The sequence below is a fragment of the Desmodus rotundus genome, chromosome 8 (genome assembly GCF_022682495.2).
Source record: "Desmodus rotundus isolate HL8 chromosome 8, HLdesRot8A.1, whole genome shotgun sequence".
In the NCBI taxonomy this organism is placed as follows: Eukaryota; Metazoa; Chordata; class Mammalia; order Chiroptera; family Phyllostomidae; genus Desmodus; species Desmodus rotundus.
This window is the reverse complement of record NC_071394.1, coordinates 15,101,122-15,124,208: the sequence shown is the minus strand read 5'-3', so window position 1 is coordinate 15,124,208 and position 23,087 is coordinate 15,101,122. Positions and strand designations below refer to the sequence as shown.

The 23,087-nt window shown below is 42.9% G+C and overlaps 1 protein-coding gene across 1 annotated transcript in view; it reads right to left on the bottom strand.

The window, feature by feature from the left end:
• Nucleotides 1-13,332: 13,332 nt before the first annotated feature.
• EXT1 (exostosin glycosyltransferase 1) overlaps nt 13,333-23,087 on the bottom strand; it is a 262,939-nt gene continuing 253,184 nt past the window's right edge. Inside the window, exons 9-11 of the mRNA XM_024572023.3 lie at nt 19,263-19,423; nt 16,860-17,031; nt 13,333-13,880 (exon numbers count right to left, since the gene is read on the bottom strand). Coding sequence (XP_024427791.1) covers nt 13,695-13,880; nt 16,860-17,031; nt 19,263-19,423 — 519 coding nt within the window. The 3' untranslated portion in view covers nt 13,333-13,694. The remainder of the gene's footprint in view (nt 13,881-16,859; nt 17,032-19,262; nt 19,424-23,087) is intronic.

The window sequence follows — 23,087 nt, the reverse complement described above, 5'->3', positions numbered from 1 at the left end:
GAAAAGTGGGAAACAGAATATCATGCTTACCTCATTAAGTTCCCCTTTCCTTTTGTTCTAAGCCCCACAAGTCCTGCCTGCCTTGAAAGTGCTCCCATTTCTTCAGATTTTTTTTCCTGCTTTTCTGGTTGTTCCTGGTGGTAGGTTGGGCCCACTCCCAGCTGTACCACCACAGAGAGAGGTGGAAGTCCACTGCCTTTGATTTGAGTGATGTGCCCTGGTTCACCTCTCACACCGTTGCACCCTGTTTTCCTGATTAGCCTATTCTCTTACATGGTGACATATTTCATCATGTGGATTCTTCTCGTCCTTTTCCCCACTCTCTGGTTTTGATGTGGACCATAATTCCCCTGGTCCATCAGAACCATAATGCCCCTTGTCCCTGAGGTAGACGCTGTCTATGCTTCTTCTGGCTTTCCAGACAAATATCCTGCAGAAGGCATCCAGTCCCAAGCCTTAAGTTCAAGCTGGAGCAACTCTGTGGAGCAGGACCAGGGTGTAAGCCACCTTCAGCGTCCTTCACACCCCACCCATGGCAGCAGACCCCAGTGTAACACGTCCCAGACCTGTCTACTCTGTGTTCTCAGTCTGATTCATAATTCATTGCATGGTTTTAAGGTTGCTGCTTTGCATACCAACTACCGGCATAGAAAAACAACCTAACCTCTTTAATAATAATAAATTAAAAAAAAATACTATCCATACTCACCCCTTCCTTTCTCCAGGGTACAGTAATTTTTCTTCCAGGTTACTAAATATACCAACCAATGAACCACCACCCATGTGGTGGTAAGAAGAGGAAAGTAAATGTCAAAAATGAAAGAAGCAAAGGGGCCTCAGCTTCCTGCTTCACCAGTTAGGGCTCTGTCCTGAGCGCTAGGCGTGCAGATTGATTTGGGTGCAGCCTCAGAACTCTTAGGCATTCACAGAAAGCGTCAGGGCCTCAGATACGAAAGCCTTTCCTCAGTGATACCTCTTGCATCACTAAGTTAATATGTGTGTGTGTGTGTACCAGCAGTTTAGAAAATGAGAAAGAACTCTCTGATGACTTTTTATTAATTTTTATGGTTTCAGGGCTTTTTCTAAAGAGGATGAAACAAGATAGTCAACAAATAGTTTTTTTAAAAGACTTAATTAATTTATTTTTAGAGAGAGGGGAAGGGAGGGAGAAAGAGAGGGAGAGAAACATCAATGTGCAAGAGATACATCAATCACTTACTTGCCTCTTGCATGCCCCCAACTGGGGACCTCGCCTGCAACCCAGACATGTGCCCTGACTGGGAATCAAACCGGCAACCTTTCAGTTTGCAGGCCGGCACTCAATCCACTGAGCTACACCAGCCAGGGCAACAAATGGTTCTTGAAGGAATGAATGTGAATAACTGAATGACTAGTGGAGCCATGCATTCCTTATTTAATAGAAACAAACAAAACAAACAAATAAAAACAAGACCAAAAATCAGCTCTCCTAAGACCGGCAGGAAAAGGAGAGCCGCCAGTTGGGGACAGTGGGAAGGCAGAGAGTATCCATTTGAACCTTGTGCCCTCATAGATTCTGCCCTAGACCTCCTCACAGTGGAGCAGAAACTAGGGCCAGCACGTTTCAATATTGTTTTACTAAAGTTGGGGGACAACAGAAAAAGTGAAAGGATCATGAGATTAGATGTTCTGATTGGCAAGACAAAGGGTTGTCTCTGGGCTCAGAGGTTCAGCTCCACAAGCACAAGACGCTGAGGAAACAGCGCTTCCAACACCTACTCTCTGTCCATGCTGCAGCGGCACTCGCGTGCTTAGCTGTCCCGACCTAAACGAGGCTTTCTAAGTCCTTCCAGGTTGTTCAGCCAACCAACATTCACTGGGTGATCCCTCTGGGTCGGCACGATCCGCTCGCTGGCACACAAAGCGACGAAGGGGCTCTGCCTGGCCTCACTGTACTCCCCGTCGTGTGCCAGACGGACACTGAAACAGAGAGCTCCAGTACAATGCGGTGCGCACCGTGAAGGAAATATGCCCAGGAAGGGGATACAGCAGGTAGAGGGACTGGGGAGAATGGATCAGAATTTTGGAGAAATTCGGTTTTGAAGAATCAGTGAACAATTGTTTGGTGTAGGTTTGGGAGGAAAGAGAATAGGATACCGGCAGCAGGAACAGCACAAAGAAAGGTGAGGCTGAAGACAGCAAGCAATGGGCAGGTAAGAATACACAGGCCAAATTTACTCAAAGCATAATTCTTTTTAAATAAGAGGAAACTGGGAAGGGCACAAGAGGCTTCACAGTTGAGATCATGGAGCCCAGGCAAAGCACGTGAAGGCCGTTGATCTCAACCACCTGGACAGCAGAGAGTTGTTCGGCGCTTGTAAGGAGCAGCCTAGGTACCAGAAATGCCTGGTCATCTTTTAAAATATTTAGATAAATTGAATCAAACTCTGAATGTGGATTTAGAAATCTATGTAATTTTTAAAGCTCCTTCGGTGATGCTCGTAGGCAGTTCATTGGTGAGGACCCGCACTGTTGCCCACCCAGTACTGACCCACACGGCTTTGTTTAGTTACCTTACAAATGGCCATGCTTCTTACGTGAGGTCTTAACTTTACATGAGAATATGGCCTTACTCTTAAAGATTACAATAGAATAATCATAAGTGAAGAAGACAATCCAAATTTTTGTCCAAGAGCCATGACCCACCCTGAGTGATGTAGTGGGGTGACTCTCCTAGGTGACCTGTGGTCCATGCTAACCACCAAGGGACACTCAGCTTTTAGGTGGACATCTTGGGGGTAGACTTGAGCTATTCCCGTGAAAATGCCTAAGGTATTCACCTAAATAACATGAGGACAGGTGTTTTTGTAATTAAAGATCCGGTGATAGACGTCGTTGCCTTTAAGTAGCTTGAGCTTTATTTTTGTAGACACTACAAGTTCATAGGTGAAAAGAAAAGGTCCTCAAAATAAAGTACTTAGACAATGTCATACAAAAAAAATAGCTGAAAGAGTTAGTTTCTGCCAATATCTCAAAGCTATAAATAAGGAGTTAGGGAGTGAAAGAAAGAAACTAGCATGTAATACTTCTGAGATATCTGTGGCTTAAAGAGATTTCTTTCTTCAAATAAGTTGGAAACAGATTGGTCATAGATATGATATTCAGTGGAAAACCTGCATGTTCTCTTTCTTGCCTAAGGAAGGGGGGTGAAAGGCAATACCCATTTATTGGAAAAACTAGGTCAGATGACATCCATTCATAGATAGTCTAACCAGAGCCAGGAGAAGGGATTGGGATTCTGAAGAAAAACAAATTAATTAGTCACAGATAATTTTCTACATCTGTCAAAAACACAAATGTCCACAGGCCCACAGCCCTGGCCTCTCCCATCTGCAGCAGTTTTACACTCTCACAGCCACGCAGGCAGCTGCTTCTGTCGTGAGATTCTGCAGCATGACTCATATTTTTGGGGAGAGTCTATGCATCGTCGGACTCTTAGACTCAGAGTGTCCCCCCAGAGCCTTAGGGAGGGATGGGAACACTGACAGCCTCCTTCCATCCTGACTCAGAGGACCTTGGATTTAGAGGTGTGCTCATTTTCCCAGTGAGAATCCTCAGACCAATAAATTGAACCTCATTTTAGGACCATGAGTAATTAATAATTTTCATTAACCTTGGGCGCTCCCACCAGTTTGGATAGCAAAAAGTAACCGGAGGTTTGGTGCAATCCGCCAGGCTGCCTTTAGTGGAAATGTCATATAAATATTCTTACAAAATTAAAACCTAATATTTGAAAAGACCACCTAAGACTCATGACTGTCTTACTCAGCAAATGGTGGGTTCTTTGTGTTGTTACCTGCTAGGGCTTTGAGGATTTAGAAAAAGTAATTTCCATCCTGCTATCAATGGGCCCCTCAGAGCTCACGGCTAGCCTTCAGGGAATCCATGAAAAACCTTTTATAGCAAAGTAAATATTGTGTGCACGCAGCTTCCGTATACCTCAGGCCAGAGGTCATAGCTTTGAATCTCAAAGGAGTCGAAGACACCTAGACAATTGCTTTAGCATCCCATAATAGCATGAAACCTACATGCCCGAGTTCCAAATCTCTCACCAGGGTGCACCCACTCTCCTTTTAGGAATGGTGTGGCTGTGTTCTTCCTCACAGTGAAGACCCAGCATGCAGCCCTCCTGTCCTGGCCCTGGCGTTCAATCTCCTGCTGCAGACCCATGGTGACGATCCCGTGGAAAAGAACTGGCAGCTGGCTGCAGGTCAAAATGTAGTCAGGCCACCGAGGCGTTCTAGTTCCTCATGCCAGCCCACACGCGGCTGCTGAAGTGTTTTAGTTGTCTAGGTTTCTCCTTGCCCCACTCTCTGATGGAGGCACATTCTGGTGTTGCTGCGATAAAAGCAGTCGTGCGATACTCTTCCCCGAGGAATGGATTGTGAATTCCGTAAGACTTAGTTCATGAGGAATTCCTAAGATTTAGTTCATGTACATATTTTCTTTGTTTTTACATTTTGAGCTCTCTGCCAGGCTTCAAATGACCATGACATTGTAGTTTATTGGACTTGCACTCAGTGTAAGAATGAGCATGAAGATCTCGTGCAACTTTCTACGTCCTATCCGGAAATCGAAGTCCATTCTTTCCATCTTAAGTCTTCAGAGCCAGCTCTTTCCTAAAGACTTGGGAAAGAACATGCTTTTGCATCCTTTGCACACTTGCTCTGACAAGTACAGTAGAATCAGGTGCGACCCACTTTGCACCGACACGTTTATACTAGGAGGAAAGAAAATGGGAATCAAGGGAACTATTACTATTGTTATCATTATTACCCCTTACTTTACCTTGTGCTGGGAGTACCAGCCTTCAATGAACTAAACCAACCCAATCGTTGTGTTCTAAAGATGTCACACAGATCTAGGCCCTCACGCTTCCCTCTGCTACCTACTTCTGACAAAGGGTGTTGAGTTCACGCCTCTTTGTAACTAATGCCCTTTCCTCTTTTTTTCTGCCAGTTGAATCCCTAAATTCCTATTTATTTATTTTAATATTTTATTTATTTATTTTTAGACAGGGGAAAGGAGGGGGAAAGAGAGGGAGAGAAACATCAATGTGTGGTTGCTTCTCAGGCCCCCTACTGCAACCCAGGCATGTGCCCTGACTGGGAATCGAACCAGTGACCCTTTGGTTCACAGGCCGGCACTCAATCCACTGAGCTACACCATCCAGGGTAGATTCCTATTTATTTGTTAAGATGTCACTTAAACACACGTCTTCAATGAAGTCTCCCCCAAGACATGCTAACTCACCAACACTCTGGCCTTGCCATACTGTTCGTATAGTCTTTCCTGCATTGTATTGTGCACACAACGCTAGAGGAAAGTTGGTATGTCTGTTTAAAACTGCCACCAGACCATCTAGAATAGGATCTCAATGACCTCACAGGACATATAACTCCCCTGGGGTCAGGATGGGGGTGAGGTCCCCATCATACAAATGGTAGGAAAGAGGGAGAGAGGGGTGTGCTCCCTGAAGGGAAAACAGGCTGCTATTGGTCCAGAAGAAGTACTAGCTTCCAGGGATCATAATATTTAAAATGCTGATGTCACCTGTAAGTGGAACCTAATCAATAAAACAAACAAGCCAGCAAAATATAACCAGAGACATTGAAATTAAGAACAAACTGACAGTAACCAGAGGGAAGGTGGATGGGGATAATCGGGGGGTAAAAAGGGAAGGGTTTTCAGGAACAACTATAAAGGACACATGGACAAAACCAAGGTAGGGTGGGATCAGGGCTGGGAGATGGGGATGGCTGGAGTGTGGGAGGAGTGGTGGAGGAAAATGGAGACACTGTACTTGAACAACAATAAAAAAATGTTTTTTATTAAAGCTTACCTGATATGTATATTTCCAGAAGAGAGGAGAAAACATCTGAGAGGGAAGCTTTACTGTCACTCTGTACTTCAACCTAAAGACAAGCTCTAAGGGACATGGTACCTAGAAAAATTTTTTAACACCCAGGAAGACAAATATAGTAAATTAATCCTTCCAGAAGAAAAGCCAACATTGTTTTGCCACTAAAGATGACGCTTTGTTAATTTTTTCTCCTTGCACCCCAATTTTTAAAATATTTTAGCTGCCAAACTACAATTGTTATGTTTTCTAGCTAGATTTTTATTGGGTAAGTTTAAATTTTCCTTCAGCAGGCATTTTAATATACTAAAATATCTTGTGAATACACAGCAAAACTTTTAAAAACTTTATAACATTTGACATGTCTCTGATTTATCCTAAGATAATGTAAACAAAGATTATCTTTAGGAATATTTACCACAGCATAGATCCCATTAAATCAACACTGACTACAATACATACCACCTAATTTTAAGAAGATTTAAAAATACTTAAATATGCAACAGTTAGGAATTGGGTAAAGAGAACGTAGAATATTCATATAATGGAGTAGTATGCATTCATTACAACTTGATTGTTCAAAATGACCTAATGACATGGAAGTATATTGAGTATATAGTAAGCTTTTAAAAAGCAAGTTATAAAATAACATGTATACATGTATCTTTTGGAGCAGTTAAAATAGCCTCCAAGTATCCCTCTTCATAGCTTAACCTTTTTTTTTTTTCCTCTACTTTGTTTTTTTCTAAAATGGGATGATCTGATTCTCTGATTAAAGACACATTTTAGTTTGTTTTACCAGTAGATTTAGTCAAGAAAACTAGGTAATTTGCAGTGGAGTTTGGGACAGAAATTCAAACTCAGCAACTAATTTATACATTGGCAAAACATGTTTTCTTTTTTAATGTAATTGAAGCCACCAGAAAAGAAACAATAATAATTGGCACCCAAACTTCATTTAGTCCTGAACTACCTCAACTCTATTCCATTAAATGAGAATGAAAAACAGATCATTGCTCAAAAGAAAAGAAAAAAAATTGGCTAGACAATAAAAACTTGACTTTGCAAAATTTCTGCTGATGGATTGCCTGTTGCTGAATGTGAGGATGATTCCACGTTGATAGGCATGAAAACATGACTCTAACAGAAAACAAGAGTTGCTGGAGACACTAGAAAGGCCACAGTTTAATTTCGGTCAATGTGAGTACCCTAAACACTAAACTGAGTATGTTTCCTGTTTAACAGATTATGGGGGAGATTCTTAAAATAAACCATTTTGGCAAAAATAAACTACAAATGGATAAGCATTACACACTCTTTATCCATACCAGGTGCTATTTTAAGAACTTTCTACTTATTAACTCATTTAATCCTCATGAGACCCCTATCAGATATCAACCAGTTCTATTTCGAGGAAACTAAGGCCCAGAGAGGGCAAATAATTTCTATAAGGCCCCAGAAGTACCAAGACGCAGACGGAGGATTCAAACCCGGGTAGTTGTATCCCAGAGACCAGGACCTGAACCGGCACACTTGGACAACTCCTCTGAGTGAGGCTGAAAGTAAAACAAAACAAAAAACCCTTGAATCTACTGCAGTACACAAGTTCCTCCTCTGTGTTATCCTAAGCACAAGCCTCTATCAGTAGACAGCACAGCCCAAACCCCTCTATTTGGAATTCCTGCAGACCAGAGAGACGGTACAGCATTAAGGAGGCCACTGTCCAATGACTCAGGGGTCCACACATAACTGGTAGTTTCCTCTGGTTGCCACTCGATGTGGTGGAAATGCTCGCACCACCAAGCAACGTCATCTTTTATCTATGAAGTGAAAGACCTCTGCTCATGGTGTCTTCGCAGGCTGTCGCATTCACTGGAAACAACCATGGGGTAGGACTGGACCGAATTTAAAAGCCGCCTCTCCCAGGAGACTTCTCATTTGTCCTCACGCTGGGGAATGATTCCATCATCAGTCACACTGCATAGATTTTACCAGTGATGGTGTCACAGCACGTTCCAGTTTGGAACCTGGGACTTTGCAAATTCCTTTCTGAGCCTCCTGATGATGTTTCCAGTTACCCTGTCCAAACTCACCCTGACTTCTCTCTCTTGCTTGAGAAGAGGGAGAAGGGTTCCCCCCCCATCTTTAGTCCCTTGGAGGCACTTACCACAGCGCTCAGTTTATGGTAATTGTTCAGAGACTATTTGTGAATAAATAGTTTTAAGTCAACATTTTACAGATGGGCAAACTGAAATACAGAACATAAAACTTGAAGTAATGAAACAAATCAACACTCCGATGTAATTTGGCTTTTGTTACCCCGAAAATATGTGACATTTGCAGGCTGATGTCCTTTCTCTAAAAATGTCCGAAGTGAGGATAGAAGAGGGGCAACGGAGATAAAGAGCAGATGCCGCTGGGAAGGAAGAAGGAATGAGGAGAATGAGGAGGAGGGTCACCGCTGTCACAGAACAGCGGTCCTACCCTGGCCCTGAGCCACGGCACTGCCCTCACCCCAGAACCATTTCTAAATTCTTTTGAGGAAAGCCAGCCTAATAAATGCACCACCAGCCAATAATTCATGAGTTTTATGCAGTAGTGGAAACCAAAGGGGTTAATGACCACAGCTGTCAGGCTCCAGATGCTCTGGGGCCCAGTCTGCCATGTTGCCCCCGTGTCCCTGTGGAGGAACGCTGTGAACTGGGCATACCACCACCTCTCACTCTGGCCTGCTTCCAATGGCACCAGCTGCATCTGGCTTGGAAGATGCTGCTGCTGGCAGCCTCGTGGCCCCAGGCGGCTGCAAGGCTGAGGGGGCTGGCCCTCCAGCCAGCACACACGGTCCGGCCTCAGCCGCCTATCTCCCCCCAAGCCTCCATGCACGCTTCAAGTTCCCCAGCACTCTGACTCCTCCTGACAATGGGCATCTCTCTGTGACCAACGGGAGAGATGGAATGAAAACCACACAGATGAAAAGTCATGTTGTTTATTAATAATTTCTTTTGGCTTCTTCTATAAATTGGAAGGGAAAAGTCTTTGGTGACACTCTCTGTAAAACAATGTACTGTGGATGGCAAAACCCAGACATACAGTTACACAGGTTGGTGAAGTTAAATCAAGTTCTATGGCTCTGTGTTCTCTCACACTTCAGGGGTTCATGGGACTAAGTCATCATCGTCTTTAACAAATTGGGAAAACATGCCAGAAAAGACCTGCGGGGACACTACAGAGACATCGGCAATGTATTGGAAAACTGTCCCAAATGTACATCGTATACAAAATAAGGTCTACTTTTCCTGTTTGCTCTACAACTTGCCACTTAAAAGAGTTCCAGTCTTCGATGTTTTTCTTCCACCTCTCGACATGTCATATACATATTTTTCTCTCAAAACAAATAGACAAGGTTCATTACACAGTAACCAGGTCATTTACATGGCCCTGCTTTTAGTAATAATTACAACCGAGGGAAAGGGCTGTATTCCTGAAGAAGCACAAAGAACTATTGCAGAAATCAATTGGCCCTTGAGGCCTAAAAGGCAAATCGTCACCAAAATCGAGGAACTGAAAGGCTGGCTTGCCTTTTAAAGGAGGGCAGACCCTTCACGCTCATCGGAGGGCGCAGCTGTCTCAGCGGCTGCTGCTCGTCTCTTGTCCCGGAGGAAAACAAGGCAGCCCTCCTCGCCTATTTGATTGGGCAGTGGCAGTCTCCTCCTCCAGGCTCCTCACACGGAACATACTAAAACTGTAGGTCAGTGACAACTACAGGCAATCCCTGCTGAGTAACCATCACGACAAAAACATCCTTTGATTTTTGGAAAGGACAGAGAGGGGAGCTGGTTTCTGGGAGTCCTCTGATTATTGAGATGATGCTGTAAATAGTAGCTTTTGTTTCCAGAGCTTCTGCATGGTGTTACTGAATTAATGGGAGGCACTCTGTTCTTAGGCATTTTGATCCCCGTTTTTAAAGGTAAACTTGGAGTCAAGGAATAATCTAATCTTTCCCATGCGGAAGCTCTAAGACTGAGGGAGATGAGTCTAGCACAGCAGGTTATTAATACTTACTCACTGAGGACTCAACTTCCAACTTTGTCTCCATTAAGCATGCCTGCAAATGCGGGGCCAGCAGCGAAAAGAACGTTCTTGGTTAAATCTGGCCCAGAATGACAAAGCCTTCTGTGAGGTCCTTGTCCACAGTTGCTGCAGATGGAAGCTAGGTAAATGAATTCAGTAAATGAGGCCCCGATGTACCAGCTACATTCTGAATGTATTAACTATTAGAAGGCAGGGATGTTTATATTTGAGGGCTTATAGCAACAGCTGGTACTTTTTAAAAGAGACCTGAGGGAATATAAGAGACTTTCTGGTCTGGGAAGTTTGCCTCAGCTTTTGAATCCATAATTCAGCTTGTCCAGCAAGAGTCTTATTCAGATTCTCACCCGGCCAAGCTCTGTGCCTTCTTCCCACACTTATCCTTTAAACGAGTTTGATTAAAATTTCATTAGTTTTTAAATCAAGAGCTGCTTTTTTAAAACAAACAGTATATAGGTCTATCCACATTCATTCATCTCACCCCTGATTAAAGTTCAGTAACCTTTATGAAAGGCCACTGCATAATAATTCAAGTGACCAGGTATTCCAGAACCTACTGTAAGTGAAAAACAAAAATAATTCCTAAAGGAAAATTGAAGGAAGCAACCAAGATTGATGCTTCTTTGAGCACCATTTGGAACAAGAAGAAATTAAACTGTAATGCACATGAGATTCCAGGTACCAGAGCTTTCACTTCCTTCCGAAGCATCCTATTGGAAGGGATGCTGATATGCCCAGGTAGACCCACCTATGTTATTTTTCGTAATGTGACGACAATGATTATTTTGTGAATTTTTCTGTACAGATTCAATGTTGGGTCATTTTGCTGTTTTCAACAAAGATGATATATTTAAAGTATAGTATAAGGCTTTTCATTTGTATAAACACATACACCATCTAAAAGAAGAACCTATTTTTAAGATCATGCGTCCCAACATGGAACTGGAAAGAAGTGCTATGTGGAAATCGTAAGTGGTCCAGTCCTCTCTGGAGTTTCTGCATGCAATTCATTACGCGTTGGCACTGTGCTCCCTGCTCTTGGCTTCTTGTCAGTTCGTGTTGGCTCACTTAGGGACCTCTGGTTATCATTCAAGTTGGCTGAGAGATAACTCCTGACTTCCTACAGAGATGGCCATGATTTGTCAACTCGCTGCAGTGAATTACAGCTCTTTCCTTAGTGAATCAAAATTACATCTTACTGTTGGGTCTCACTGATTTGCTAGGCTTTGTTCAATTCCCAGCGGTATCTTCCAAGTAGGAAAAGAACATACTAGCTAGCATCCCAAAGAGATTTTCTGAAAGAATGACATCAAGTGGTACCACGGAGATTTAAAGTGGCTGAAAAGTGTGTCAGAACCTGTTCTCATGTATAATCACCATCCCCCAACACACACACAACATACATTGTGTGTGGAGAATATGCCCTGTGAGCTTTGTGACAGGTAAATCTGGCAGTTTTCCAAGTCCAATCACGTGACTGTCTACTACAAGTAGGGGCGCTGCTCTGCAAGCCAAGACAACACCATGAGTTTTAAGTTGGCTTAGGGTTGCTGGGCAAAACACTGCATTCCTTTTTTGCAAAGGAGAAAGATACATGAATAATGTGGCAGTCCAAAAAAGTTAATTTAAATACAAATGTGCAAAGGTCAGATGAGTAAGGATTAATTGCCACCCTTTCAGGTCACCGAGAGCTGCAGCTTGAACAGCACGAAACCTATTAGACCAGGCATTTGATAGAAAGAAACAAGGGCAGGGACCGTGTGGACTTATGAACTGTTTTTCAACAAATACATAAGAGATAATCACATCCACTTAGAAGAAATGTCACATGTTTGAGAGTGAGATAAGGCTGGGACAAACTGGAGGAGATAGTGATTTGGGGAGCTGCTCTGAGTCACGCAACCACAGGGAAAGCCCCTTGCCTTGAAGTTCATTGCCGGTGCGCCACTCCCAACACAGCGTCCAGACCTGTGGGTCTGCTCTTCGCTCTGCCACTAGGTGCATGCGGAGTCACCTCTCTGGACCTCTGCAAACCCCTAGCTTCGCTTGTTTACAGCACCGTGCTTCCCTGCACTCTCTGGGCTAGGTCCTTGTTCTCGTCCAGATGTCTACAGAGCAAGGATGAGTTACAGTCTCCTGGATGTATGGTTTCCACGGACCGAAGCCAAGCACTTGAAGTTATTTGAACATAATTCAGTGATAAAATTTTCTCCTTAAGAACACTGGATATAAATTTATGAGACATGGGGAGTTTAGGGAGGAAAAACTGACGTGCTTGTTTGTTCAGCATAAGAAACAGTAGAACCCAACAATATCTTTCTCTTCTCTATTGTCTCTCGTTTCTTGAAGTATTTGGTACCAGAAGTCTCCTCTCCATCATCTAAAGTGGAGTTGAGTGACATATGTATTCACATATATTTATATATTCTTTCAGGTTATATTTGCAGTTTTACAATAATCAGAAGCTCAAAGCAGCATTTGCAGGGATAGAATTGATCTTTCTAATGAGAAGCACAATTGAAAGGCTCCGGATTTAAAAATTAAAGTGAAATAAAACAGTGTTCACACTTGATTGTGATTATTTTGTGTGCCAGATTCTTGCTCAAAACAATGTTTGACCAAAAATGGGATCAGGGTCCTTCCTAAAGGTGAGGTTACTTCTGAGCAATCCCCATGTTCAGTGGTGAGAACTGCTACCTTCTTACTTCCTTCTCAATGGAAAAGGTTCTCCAAACTTGAAGTTTTCACAAACATAAATGAGCCTACCTTGTAAATAATCTGTTCTTCTCCATATACTCATTCTCAACATATTTTGTTTGCTTTTACACTGAATCTTTCCCCAGCACTAAGCAGATGTATGCCCATGGTTGAATGTACAGTCTAGCCCTCACCTTGGAAAAGAACTGAGTTACTGCTCTGGGCCAATACTCCCATCTCACTAGTATGCTGGCAGGTGGATGGTCTGGATGGTTCCCTGTGCAAACTGAGTTGCTCCCAGTTCCCCCACCCCCAATGCAGAAGAGTACCATACTTACATATTTCCAAGTTTTCAGTTAGAACTGTCTACCTAGAAGTCCTAATACTTTCTCTCATGCAGCAACATCTTAGAGATCAAAGTTCAAGTTGATCTGCAAATTCCAAGCGGAAAACAATTTGCACTGGCAGTGTTGAATATTGAACTTGTCTTAACTTAAGCTCAATTATTTCTTGACACTGGGTAGAGTGCCTTACTGTGTTGTCCGTGAAGCCTGGGAGTTGTAAGCACAGGAAACCCTGCATGACCCGCGGTCATGAGGTCTATGGGAAGGGGGGCAGCAGCTTTGACATATTCACAACCAACACAATTTTGATTAAAGAAAGAACTCTGGTTTTTAATAGTTTTGATCATTAAAAAAGTTTAAACCTGCATAGCAATCATTTCAAAAATAATTATTTAATGTTCCATAATTAAACTGTACACAACCTAGTCTTGGGACATAGAAGCCAGTGAGGTGAGTTTGCAGCAGTCCGGTGCAGTCCCAGGAGCCAGAAGTAGAGTTCTCATTGGCCTTTTCTTTTTTGTTTTTGTATTGTCATTCCATTCATGTGAGTTTATTTGGATACTTGGCACAGTCTGGCTCCGCGGCTGAGCGGATCTGCACTGGGAAGAGAGAGCAGCTTGACCCCAGTCCCTTCTCGCTTCCCCTCCCCCACTTGGCCGGTTTCCTCAAAGTCGCTCAATGTCTCGGTATTTCTTCCTCAGAATAGAGACCTGGTCTTTAAAGAGGACGGGGTCGAGCCTCATCTGAGAGTGGATCAGCGGCATGTAGCCAAACCAGCTGGCAAACGTATTCATGCAGCTCTGTCGCTGGGCAAAGTGGTCGGGGTCAGCCCAGCGGGAAGCCCGGGAGGTCTGGGGAGAGGACAGAAAGAAGGAAGACCATGAGCCAAGTGCAAGGTGAGATGGCAGCACTGCAGAAAACCGTCCGACTCACAGGCACACGGCAGACCTTGGGGTCTGGCCTGAACACTGGACCGCCCTGTCCTTGTGCCTGAGGAAAAGTCAAGCACTGGCCCTGGTTTTCTCAAGAAAGGCAACTTTCCTCAGTGCTAAATGCGCACACAAACAGCGATCCATATTGAACAGCTGATTCTCTGCTCAGTAAATGATGTACCAATTTTACAACTACTGTGGTCACTAAATATAAAACTCAAATATGACTAATAATGTGTTTGGACTTTCAAAGACAGTTTTCTAAAACTTTCTTGTTAGCTCAGTTGATTCTGGGTAAGTAGAAAGGATGGACATCATCTCTTTAACTGTGTTGCCTCTATGATTGGTTAAATATTTTTAGACCATGAAAACGACTGACATGGATTTAAAAGAAAGCCTTAAATGACTTAAGTCCTGACATTCAAATAGATGAACTATGCCTGTCTTTAAAACCATGTTTTTATGAAACAAGGAAAAGGTGGAGTGCCTAACTGTGGGAAGAGACACAGCGCGTTTATGCCATTACGCAGCCGTTTAATGATGTATATGTATGTACATGAGGTCACTGTGCTTCAATCCTCATGCATTGTTCAGAAATATTTTCATACAAGGGAGCGTTCGACTGTGAAAATCACCCAGAATCACTTGAAAACAAGTGTCAACATGCCTGAAAGTAACCGCTGAAGGCACATACAAATGCCGAGTACTGGGCAGCAGAAAAACAAACAGGAGGTGATTTGTAAAAAGTGTCTTCGTGATGTTCATTTGAGCCTCACAACAACTTGGTTAAGTTCTCCACCTAGGAAATCACATCCCCACTTCATCGGTGAGGAAGTAGGTTCAGGAAAGTTAAAATGATCTGTTCAGGGCTGGAAAGGGACAGGACTCGGGGTTCATTCTTTACCACGTACACTAGAAGAACTCGGCTTGGTAAGTCAAATTAAGCTGACCGTTTGAGTTCATGACAGAGGAGACAGTTGTCACTTTGGTCCTATACTGGTGTGAGCTTGCAGGCCATTTCTGATTGGTCCACTCCTTCCCAAAGGGGAAGAACCCCCTACCTCCTGGCAAGTGCTCTCATATGCAAAGGGGAATACTGTCTGAGCTTAAGCTCATTCTTATTCTCTCTCCAAAATAATTTTTTTAAAAAAGTGTTGAATTACTCAAGTATCTTTTTTGTCTCTAGATTTTGAGTCAACCAACATATTAGAGAAGATATCTTTCCAGTATAATAAAAGGACAACCTTCAAGCATGATATTCATTTATTTCACCAGTCATACATTCAACAAACAAATGTGTTTGATGGGAAGAATAGGGCAAATACAGTACAAATTTAACTGGAGACATCTACTTATACCTAAGGCTAAATTTAGATTTGTCCCCAAAGGGTGTGTAAAAGTATTAGAAATACTGGTTTGGTAGAATTAGGCAATTCTATGACAAGGGCGTAAAACCAACTCCTAAGAAATCATGTGTCATTAGAGTTTCACCTCTAATCAGCATATAACCTCAGGGAAGTTCATAGAACTCTCTGAGCAAATAATATAATGGAATGTTGTATCCTTGAGATAATATATATGAAAATACTTGGGCAGACAGTAGACACTCAATATATCTTGCTTGAGTGTGAATATCCTTTCAGCCTCAACGACGGAAATAGTCTTGCAAATCATCTTGCTTGTTCTTTCAGTAGTTAGGGGGAAACAGAATGTTCTACTGGACACTTTGCTCGCTAAGGACGGTAGCGGTGTCATAAACAGTGCCTAGCACAGCGCCCGACATACCTGTACATGTTCAATAACTACTGAATGACTAAGATTTATAAACTGAAAATCCTATACATGTGTTGTTCTTACTAAACTTAATGAATGACAAACCACTGACTGGGAGGCATGGCTAAGTTTCGCTTTGCAAAAGCTAGATTTGTATGACTTCCAATATTTGTTAGAACATGGTAAGTGGAAAACCCTAAACAACAGAACTGATAAAACCATGTTCAAATACGTCGTTGAAGGCTGACTCAAATCCCGTTGGATGATACTCGTTGACGTACCTTGGGTACATCTAAGTGGCCGTACTTAAGGTTTCTGAATTCTTACTTAGTGCTGGGCCTGTCCAGAATGCATGAGGGTAGATGAGCTTCAGTACATGCAGATCATCCTCACACCGGAACCCGGGGTGTAGAAGAATGAGCAGTGGAAAGAACAGAGTCTGGAATTCAACTCCCAGTTCTGTCTCTAATACTGGGCAACTTAGAGCAATATGTTTAAATTCTCTGGGTCCTAGTTTCCTTACTTGTAAAAAGAGAAAGTTCGATTTTATTTCCTTGCAAGTATCTTTAGTGCTCAACTTTTATGACTCAATGCAATATTTTACTTTTATAAAATTTTTCATATATGTTATCTCACCCTTGGAGGTAGATTTTCCCATTTTCATTTTAAAGAGGAGCCAACTGGGTTTCCGAAGGCAACTGACTTGCTTACAGCTCATAAGTGCTGGTTCTGGAACCGGAAATCAAGCACTGTGGCACCTGGTCTGCCACCATGGTGCTCGTCCGGCCCAAGAGCGACCACCAGGAGGCTGTGTTGAGAGTATTATGGGCTATTCATTAAATAAAGCACTGATGGTCACCTTACATAAATTCTTTAACTCTGGAGAAGGTGTGTCTTTCTCATGCCACCTTGTGGGTCATATGAAAGCTTTTCTATTCTTGACATAAAGATCTCCTTGACTTACGTCTTCTCAGTTATCCATGTGCCAAGTGTACACTCCCTCAGAGTGTTTGGATATGTGTTTTTAATACATCTCCTCGTTATGCTTCCTAGAGGAACAGTGAGTCCTCATTACCTCCAGGTGAACCACCAGCAAGCAGAGCGAGGGGGGAAGAATTATCTTACCTGTCCCATCATTGTCTCCTTATACTGCTTCTTCTGGGTCACTTTGATTGGGGGCAATTTTGTCACAGCAGACACCAGGAAATTCATGAGAATGTCCTCACAGTTGGCCAGTTGGTCCACCATGTTCTTCAGGCTGGCTGGCAGGTAATGGGTGTACAGGTAGTGATAATATCTGTAAAAACCAAAGACATGTCCCGGGGCAGGGGGGCATCGTTATATCCATGGTGGTCTTCTTTGACGGAAAACTCATACCCGCTGTTCTTTGGATCCCTACACATGTCACAGATGATAATGATAACAACTATGACTTATATGGATCTTACTATACAGGTGGGGCAAAAGTAGGTTTCTAGTCATTCGTATGGAAAAGAATATAATAATTAATAAATACTACAGGAATAAACTCTGTGTTTCATGTACTCACAACTGTAAACCTACTTTCGCCCCACCCTGCATGCCAGATAATGTTCTAAAGTGCTTTACAGCAAATGTTTCATCTAAGTTTTATAAGGAGTCTATGATGTAGGCACTATTGTTACCCTCATTTTACAGATAAAGGTACAGAGAGATACATGCAGATACAGCTTGCCCAGCCTAACTTCAATAGCACGCTGGTTGGTGAGAAACAGAATACTTCAATGGCAAGAAGTTACTTACATATAATATATTTATCATTATAAGCTGCTTCACGATTTTAATTATTGGCTTTATCAGAACTATACTTAAGACTATCTCATAACTCTGAATCCAACAATATACTGTTCTATTTCTGTGGCCTATAAACCATATATTTCAACAGTAATTAATCTGGTGGTCAATCACTGTGGAGAACTTACATGAATTTGAATTATTTTTACCCTACTATTTTTTTTGAGAGACAGAGTATATGTTTATAGAAAAAAATCATTTGAATGAATCAGATTCATTAAGTGACAGTGGCAAGAAGAAAGGGAACAACGAACTTCCAAGAGGTGGACTCCTGAGATGAAGATTCAGCCAGTCTGGGTGTTTATACTGTGAGCATTTCCAGCTCTGTCTTTGATATGGCAAGATTCTCTATTCTTCACTATAAAGGAGTAGGTTAAGATTGGTGTGTTTACCTTACTAAGGCAGAAGGGTAGGGATTTTCCTTTCACAATCCTGACTTAGTATTAAGTCAAGAGCACTAAATAATTTGGCAATCATACCCAAGTCCCCTGGCTTTAAAAGACCATATATGCAAACATCTCCCCAATTTTTATCTCTATCCCTTACCTCTCTCAACATCACCTTTGGATGTTTTACCAAGCCCAAGACCAACTCCTGCATTTCCTGTAATATTTATTCCATCTACAGCTATCTCTATCTGCTGGTAGCTACTCTGTGCTGCTAGTTCTTCAGGTCAAAAACCTTCTATATCCAATCTGTCAGGATATCACACTAGAGCATCTTCAAAATATGCCAGTCTGCTCACTACTTACCACCTCCATGGCTCACTTTCTTGCCCCAGGGTCTACCGTCTCTTGTTTGGATAATGCTACTCACCTCCCACTAGGTCTCCCTGCTTCTACCCTGGCCCCTTGGAGTCTACCCTCAACACAGCCCCCAGAGTAGTTGCTTTAACCTAAGAAAGATTGCTCTGCTCAAACCGCACGTCACTGAAAGGAAAGTCAAGTCCTTCGCCTGGGCTCCCACGACCTCTCTCACCTGCTTCCCACTCCACTCTCGTCACACTGGTCTTCATGATATTCCTCCAATATTCTGCCTCGAGGCATTTGTTCTAGCTGTTTCCCAGGCCTTAACACTCTTCCCACGGACATTCTCTTGGATGACTCCTCTCCTCCTTCCAATCTCTGCTCAAATCTCACATGCTCCAGGAGGAGCACCCCGGCCACCCCCTAATCTGCCCTTTCACTTTCAGTTCTTCTAATCCTTCGCCTGCTCTGCTTTGCCTTTTGCTATGTAACATCTCACCTTAACATATTGTAGAACTACATGTGTATTGTGTCTCCTTGTTAGAATATAAGACCATCATAGATAGGGCATTTTTTTCCCGTTTTACTCAATGGTAAATCCCAAGCACCTAGAGCAGTGCCAGGGGAGCGGGGGGAGCTCAATTAAGTATTTACTTTTGTTGTTGGTATTCTAAGTATTTGGTTACTCAATACCCTTGCCATGTCCTCACTTTAGAGGAACTGAAGATATTACTTTACTGTAATTTCTGGAAATGCAATAAGCCAAGAGATTTTATTGGTTTCAAAGACACATGCCGGTTACATCGACAAATCTTAAAAGAGGGATGCAACTTAATTTCCGTTAATGTTGTTAACAAGATTTGGCTAAAGTTCCCACATACAGAGCAGTCAGGAGCTAATATAAGGAGTATGTAAACATCGAAACACGCAAGACATGTAAATTCCTCACTTGTGGTAAATAGCAGCTCCAGTCAACACCATGGAGTAGTCGTTCGTCCACTTGGACGTGTACCCCCACCGCTCCTTAGAGTTATCCCAGAAATGGCTGCGTGCAGGGTACCCCACAATCCTCTCGGGGAAGCTCTGCCAAACAGTGAAGGCAAAATCCACCTGCAGGCAGAACACGGGCCAAACAAGCAATCAACGGGGTTAACAATGTCAGCAAACATCACCTTCCCCCGCTAACTCACAACGGGAAACCCTCCACCCTTGCGAAACTTTGGTTCCATGTGTTCATCAGCAAATTAAACCGACTGCTTGACATTTTGCCCCATAATTATGCACATTTTAATGTTTTCTGTTACAGAAAATTCAGATTAGTGCAGAAATGAAAAACATTTGCTGATATGTCCTTTAGAAATCCAGTCTGTTCAAGCTACATGACAAGTCAAAAAAAACACACAGTTGCTTCCTCCCTGCTCCCCACGGCACACACGACCGCTGATTCATGGGCGGCACGGACGCACCTGTTTTATAAACGGGAGCAGACTTCCTACATACACATGCGGAGGATGAATGTACAGCATATATCATAACCAGCACATGGCAAAGCCAAAGGGACTAAAATAAAAGCATCCTTTTAAGAGCAAGAGAAAAGATGTTTAAAACAACACCCAAGTTCTAACAGAAACACGACGCAGACATCATCAAGAAGCGGTAATTCAGGCCTCTCGGGTTTGAAGATGCATAGTGCCAGGGAGATCTAGAGAAAGTACTCACAGTGAAAAATCACTAAGAATAAGTGGGGACAAGGCCAAGGGAAGCCGCAGGGTTATTTTAAAGGAAACGCAGCTACAAGACTTTCCAGTGCTTATAATAACCCGGAGCAGGTACTTCTGAAAATGCTATAAACTAACATTTATAATTAGTCTGTTTTCAAGTTGTAAGCTCACTTCTGACTTTCTATGACTATTTCATGAATGATAAATAAAATAGTACAGCAGGTAAAAATAAAATAGTAATATTAAACAATCCCATAATGCTCATAATTGTGTAATGCTTATAATGGGTATAGGAACTTTGATGTTTTAACTCATTTAATCCTATTTCTGTGGAAAGGTAATTTTTTGTTCTCTAATTTACAGAGAGGGAAGTGAAGGTGCACAGAGGTTCAAATAATCTGCCGGAGACGGCAAGGGGCAGAGCTGGTGTTTGAACCCGGGCCATGTGGTTTCTGACCCAGTGTGCGTCTTGTTTTCCTAGCCTTTCTTTCACCTCTGCTGCTCCGGTGTCGAAAGCAATTTCTCTCTTATACAGGCTACACACTCCCCCTACAACCTTTGCTCTAACTCTTCTTGATAAGCAATAGGAAGAAATTCCATTTCTTCGCCCAGTAGTTCCAGTCTCCACACGGTGATTTCTCAGACGTTCAGGAGCGGAGCAGCTAACTTTCCACGATGCCGTCAACTAATGAGTAAACGAACTAAGTATGCTATAGTAATATAATGGAATATCGTTCAGCTATAAAAAGAAATGAAATACTGACACACGCTACAACATGGACGAACCTTGACTCATTATGCTGAGTGACAGAAGCCACACACAAAGGCCACACAGTATATGGTTCCGTTTACATGAAAGTCTGGGATATGCCGATACAGAGAGACAAAAGACAGACTGGTGTTCCCTAAGGTTAGGGCCTGACTGGTTAATGCGGATGGAATTTCCTTTTTGGGTCGAGAAAATGTTTTAGAGTAGGACAGAGGTAATGGCTACACAATACTATAAATGCACCACATGACACTAATTATACACTAGAAAATGGTCAGTTTTTTGTTATGTGAATTTTACCTCAACTAAAGGAAAGACAAAGCAAAGAAGCCTGATCAATATTTCCTAAGCCTTCATCACATGTGTAACATTTCCCCGTCTTTGCCACGGTCCCAGGCCACACATTCAATGACTGACTGAATATTTTTCTTTCAACTGCCTACTCCTTCCCCCACCCCCTCACAGGCCTCATTCTAGGCAAACACATCAGTGAAATCCTAGGTTTGATTGCTGGCTACAGTATTTTCTAACAAACACTAAAGGAAATATATACTTGTCAAAATTAAACACCTGCTTGCCACGAACCATGTAAAACTATTTAATGTGCACAAACCATGTTTTAGGAAACACTGGCCTGTGTGATCTGTAGGATCCTTTTATCTCTGAATTTTGGGGGCTTAGAACTCACCGCTTTTGTAAGCAGCCATCAATTCAATTTTTTCATGAAAATCTAGTTTGGTTCCTATCTTCGGATAAGAGGGCCTTAACAACGCAGCTCGTTCCCCTACTGGAGAACGGCCGGGTTGTGATAACCTGCACACCATGAGTGGTGTTCAAAGCTCGGATGCCACTGGGTGGGACAGTATATTCTGCCGCCTGTCGTCAAAGAACCTGCCTGGCTGTCAGCGCACTTTGGGGTTTTCCATTATTCTTTGAAAGGAAACACGTGCACTGGAAACTCCCAGAGAACCCAACGGGGTGTTTTCGTCACGTGCGTTTCTTACTATCTCAAAGCCTTTTCAAGTCGTATCAAAGGAACTCAAAAGCAAATTCAGATGAAGCTAGGATTCCTGGGAGTCCTGCTTTCACGCAGATCATTAGCACACCAAAGAAGGCAAAGGTCAGCTCCTGGCCTTTTCTCTTCGAAACCAACATCTGTTTTCTTTGGAGAATTTGCCGCAACCCAGATACATGTAAATAATTATAAACCAACCACATCTAATACCCTTTAAAGGAGGCTGTGTAAAAATTTCTCCTTAGTACTACAGAGAGACATTTAAACAAGCTAAGAATCCTTAGAGAAGAAATAAAACAAGCCAGCATCTATTCACCTAAAAAAAAAAGAGAGAAGAGAGAAATTCTGTCCTGGACCATTTCAGGCAACACAACCGCCCCACTGATCAACACGCAATGATAAACCAGACTGCCAGCCTCTTAAATTTGCATATGATTTTCAACCCACATCGAGTTCTAATTACTTCACATACAACACATGTTCCTCCCAGGGTGCACCAAGTGGCTAGAACTGCTTTTCTTTGAAAATAATTTCACCAGCACACGGCCACATCCCAGCAGCTGAGTGCTATTTCACCGAGGGACAGCGAAAAGCAAATCCTAGAGTGACCCTAATTGCCTCGTGCCCAGGGGAAGATATAAGTTGATGAATCAATACTTCAGGAAACAGGACAATGACTTAGGTATATGCTGTCGTTGTCTTGACCGTGCATTCCACCATGCCATGGGATGCCTTCCTGTGTTTGCTCTGAGATCCCCTCTCTGCTCTTTCCACCATGCTCTGAACCCTGAGATGCTGGGACCCTATCCATGGCATCGCCTGGCCTTCCTTGCTGGCTGGTGGCTTATTGGGTGAGGTCAGTGGGAGCCTTCAGCAGAAAAATGGAGGGGAGACAGAGGGAGAGGTGCCCTCAGCTCTGGCACCACACTTCGGACAGTTGCCATGTCCCTCTGTGATCATTCCCTTGTAGGACAGCCTCTTCTCCCCAGTTCCATCTCTCGTAGGCTCTGGAAACACTAATTTCCTTTCCTGGCTCCTTCAAGCCTGGGGTCGGAGCTGTTTCCTGTTCTTGTTACTCTCCAGGTGCCTCACTCTCTCTTGTGCCACCCTTTTAATCCCATCCATGTCTCTGAATAACCCTAAACCCCTCCATTTGAACCTCGTGGTTTGAATTGTTTGCTGCCAAGACCTGATGGCTACAGGCAGGAACTGTGTAATCAAAGCAACTAGCATGCAGACCAGAACAAAGAAACCCCTCAATGAATACTT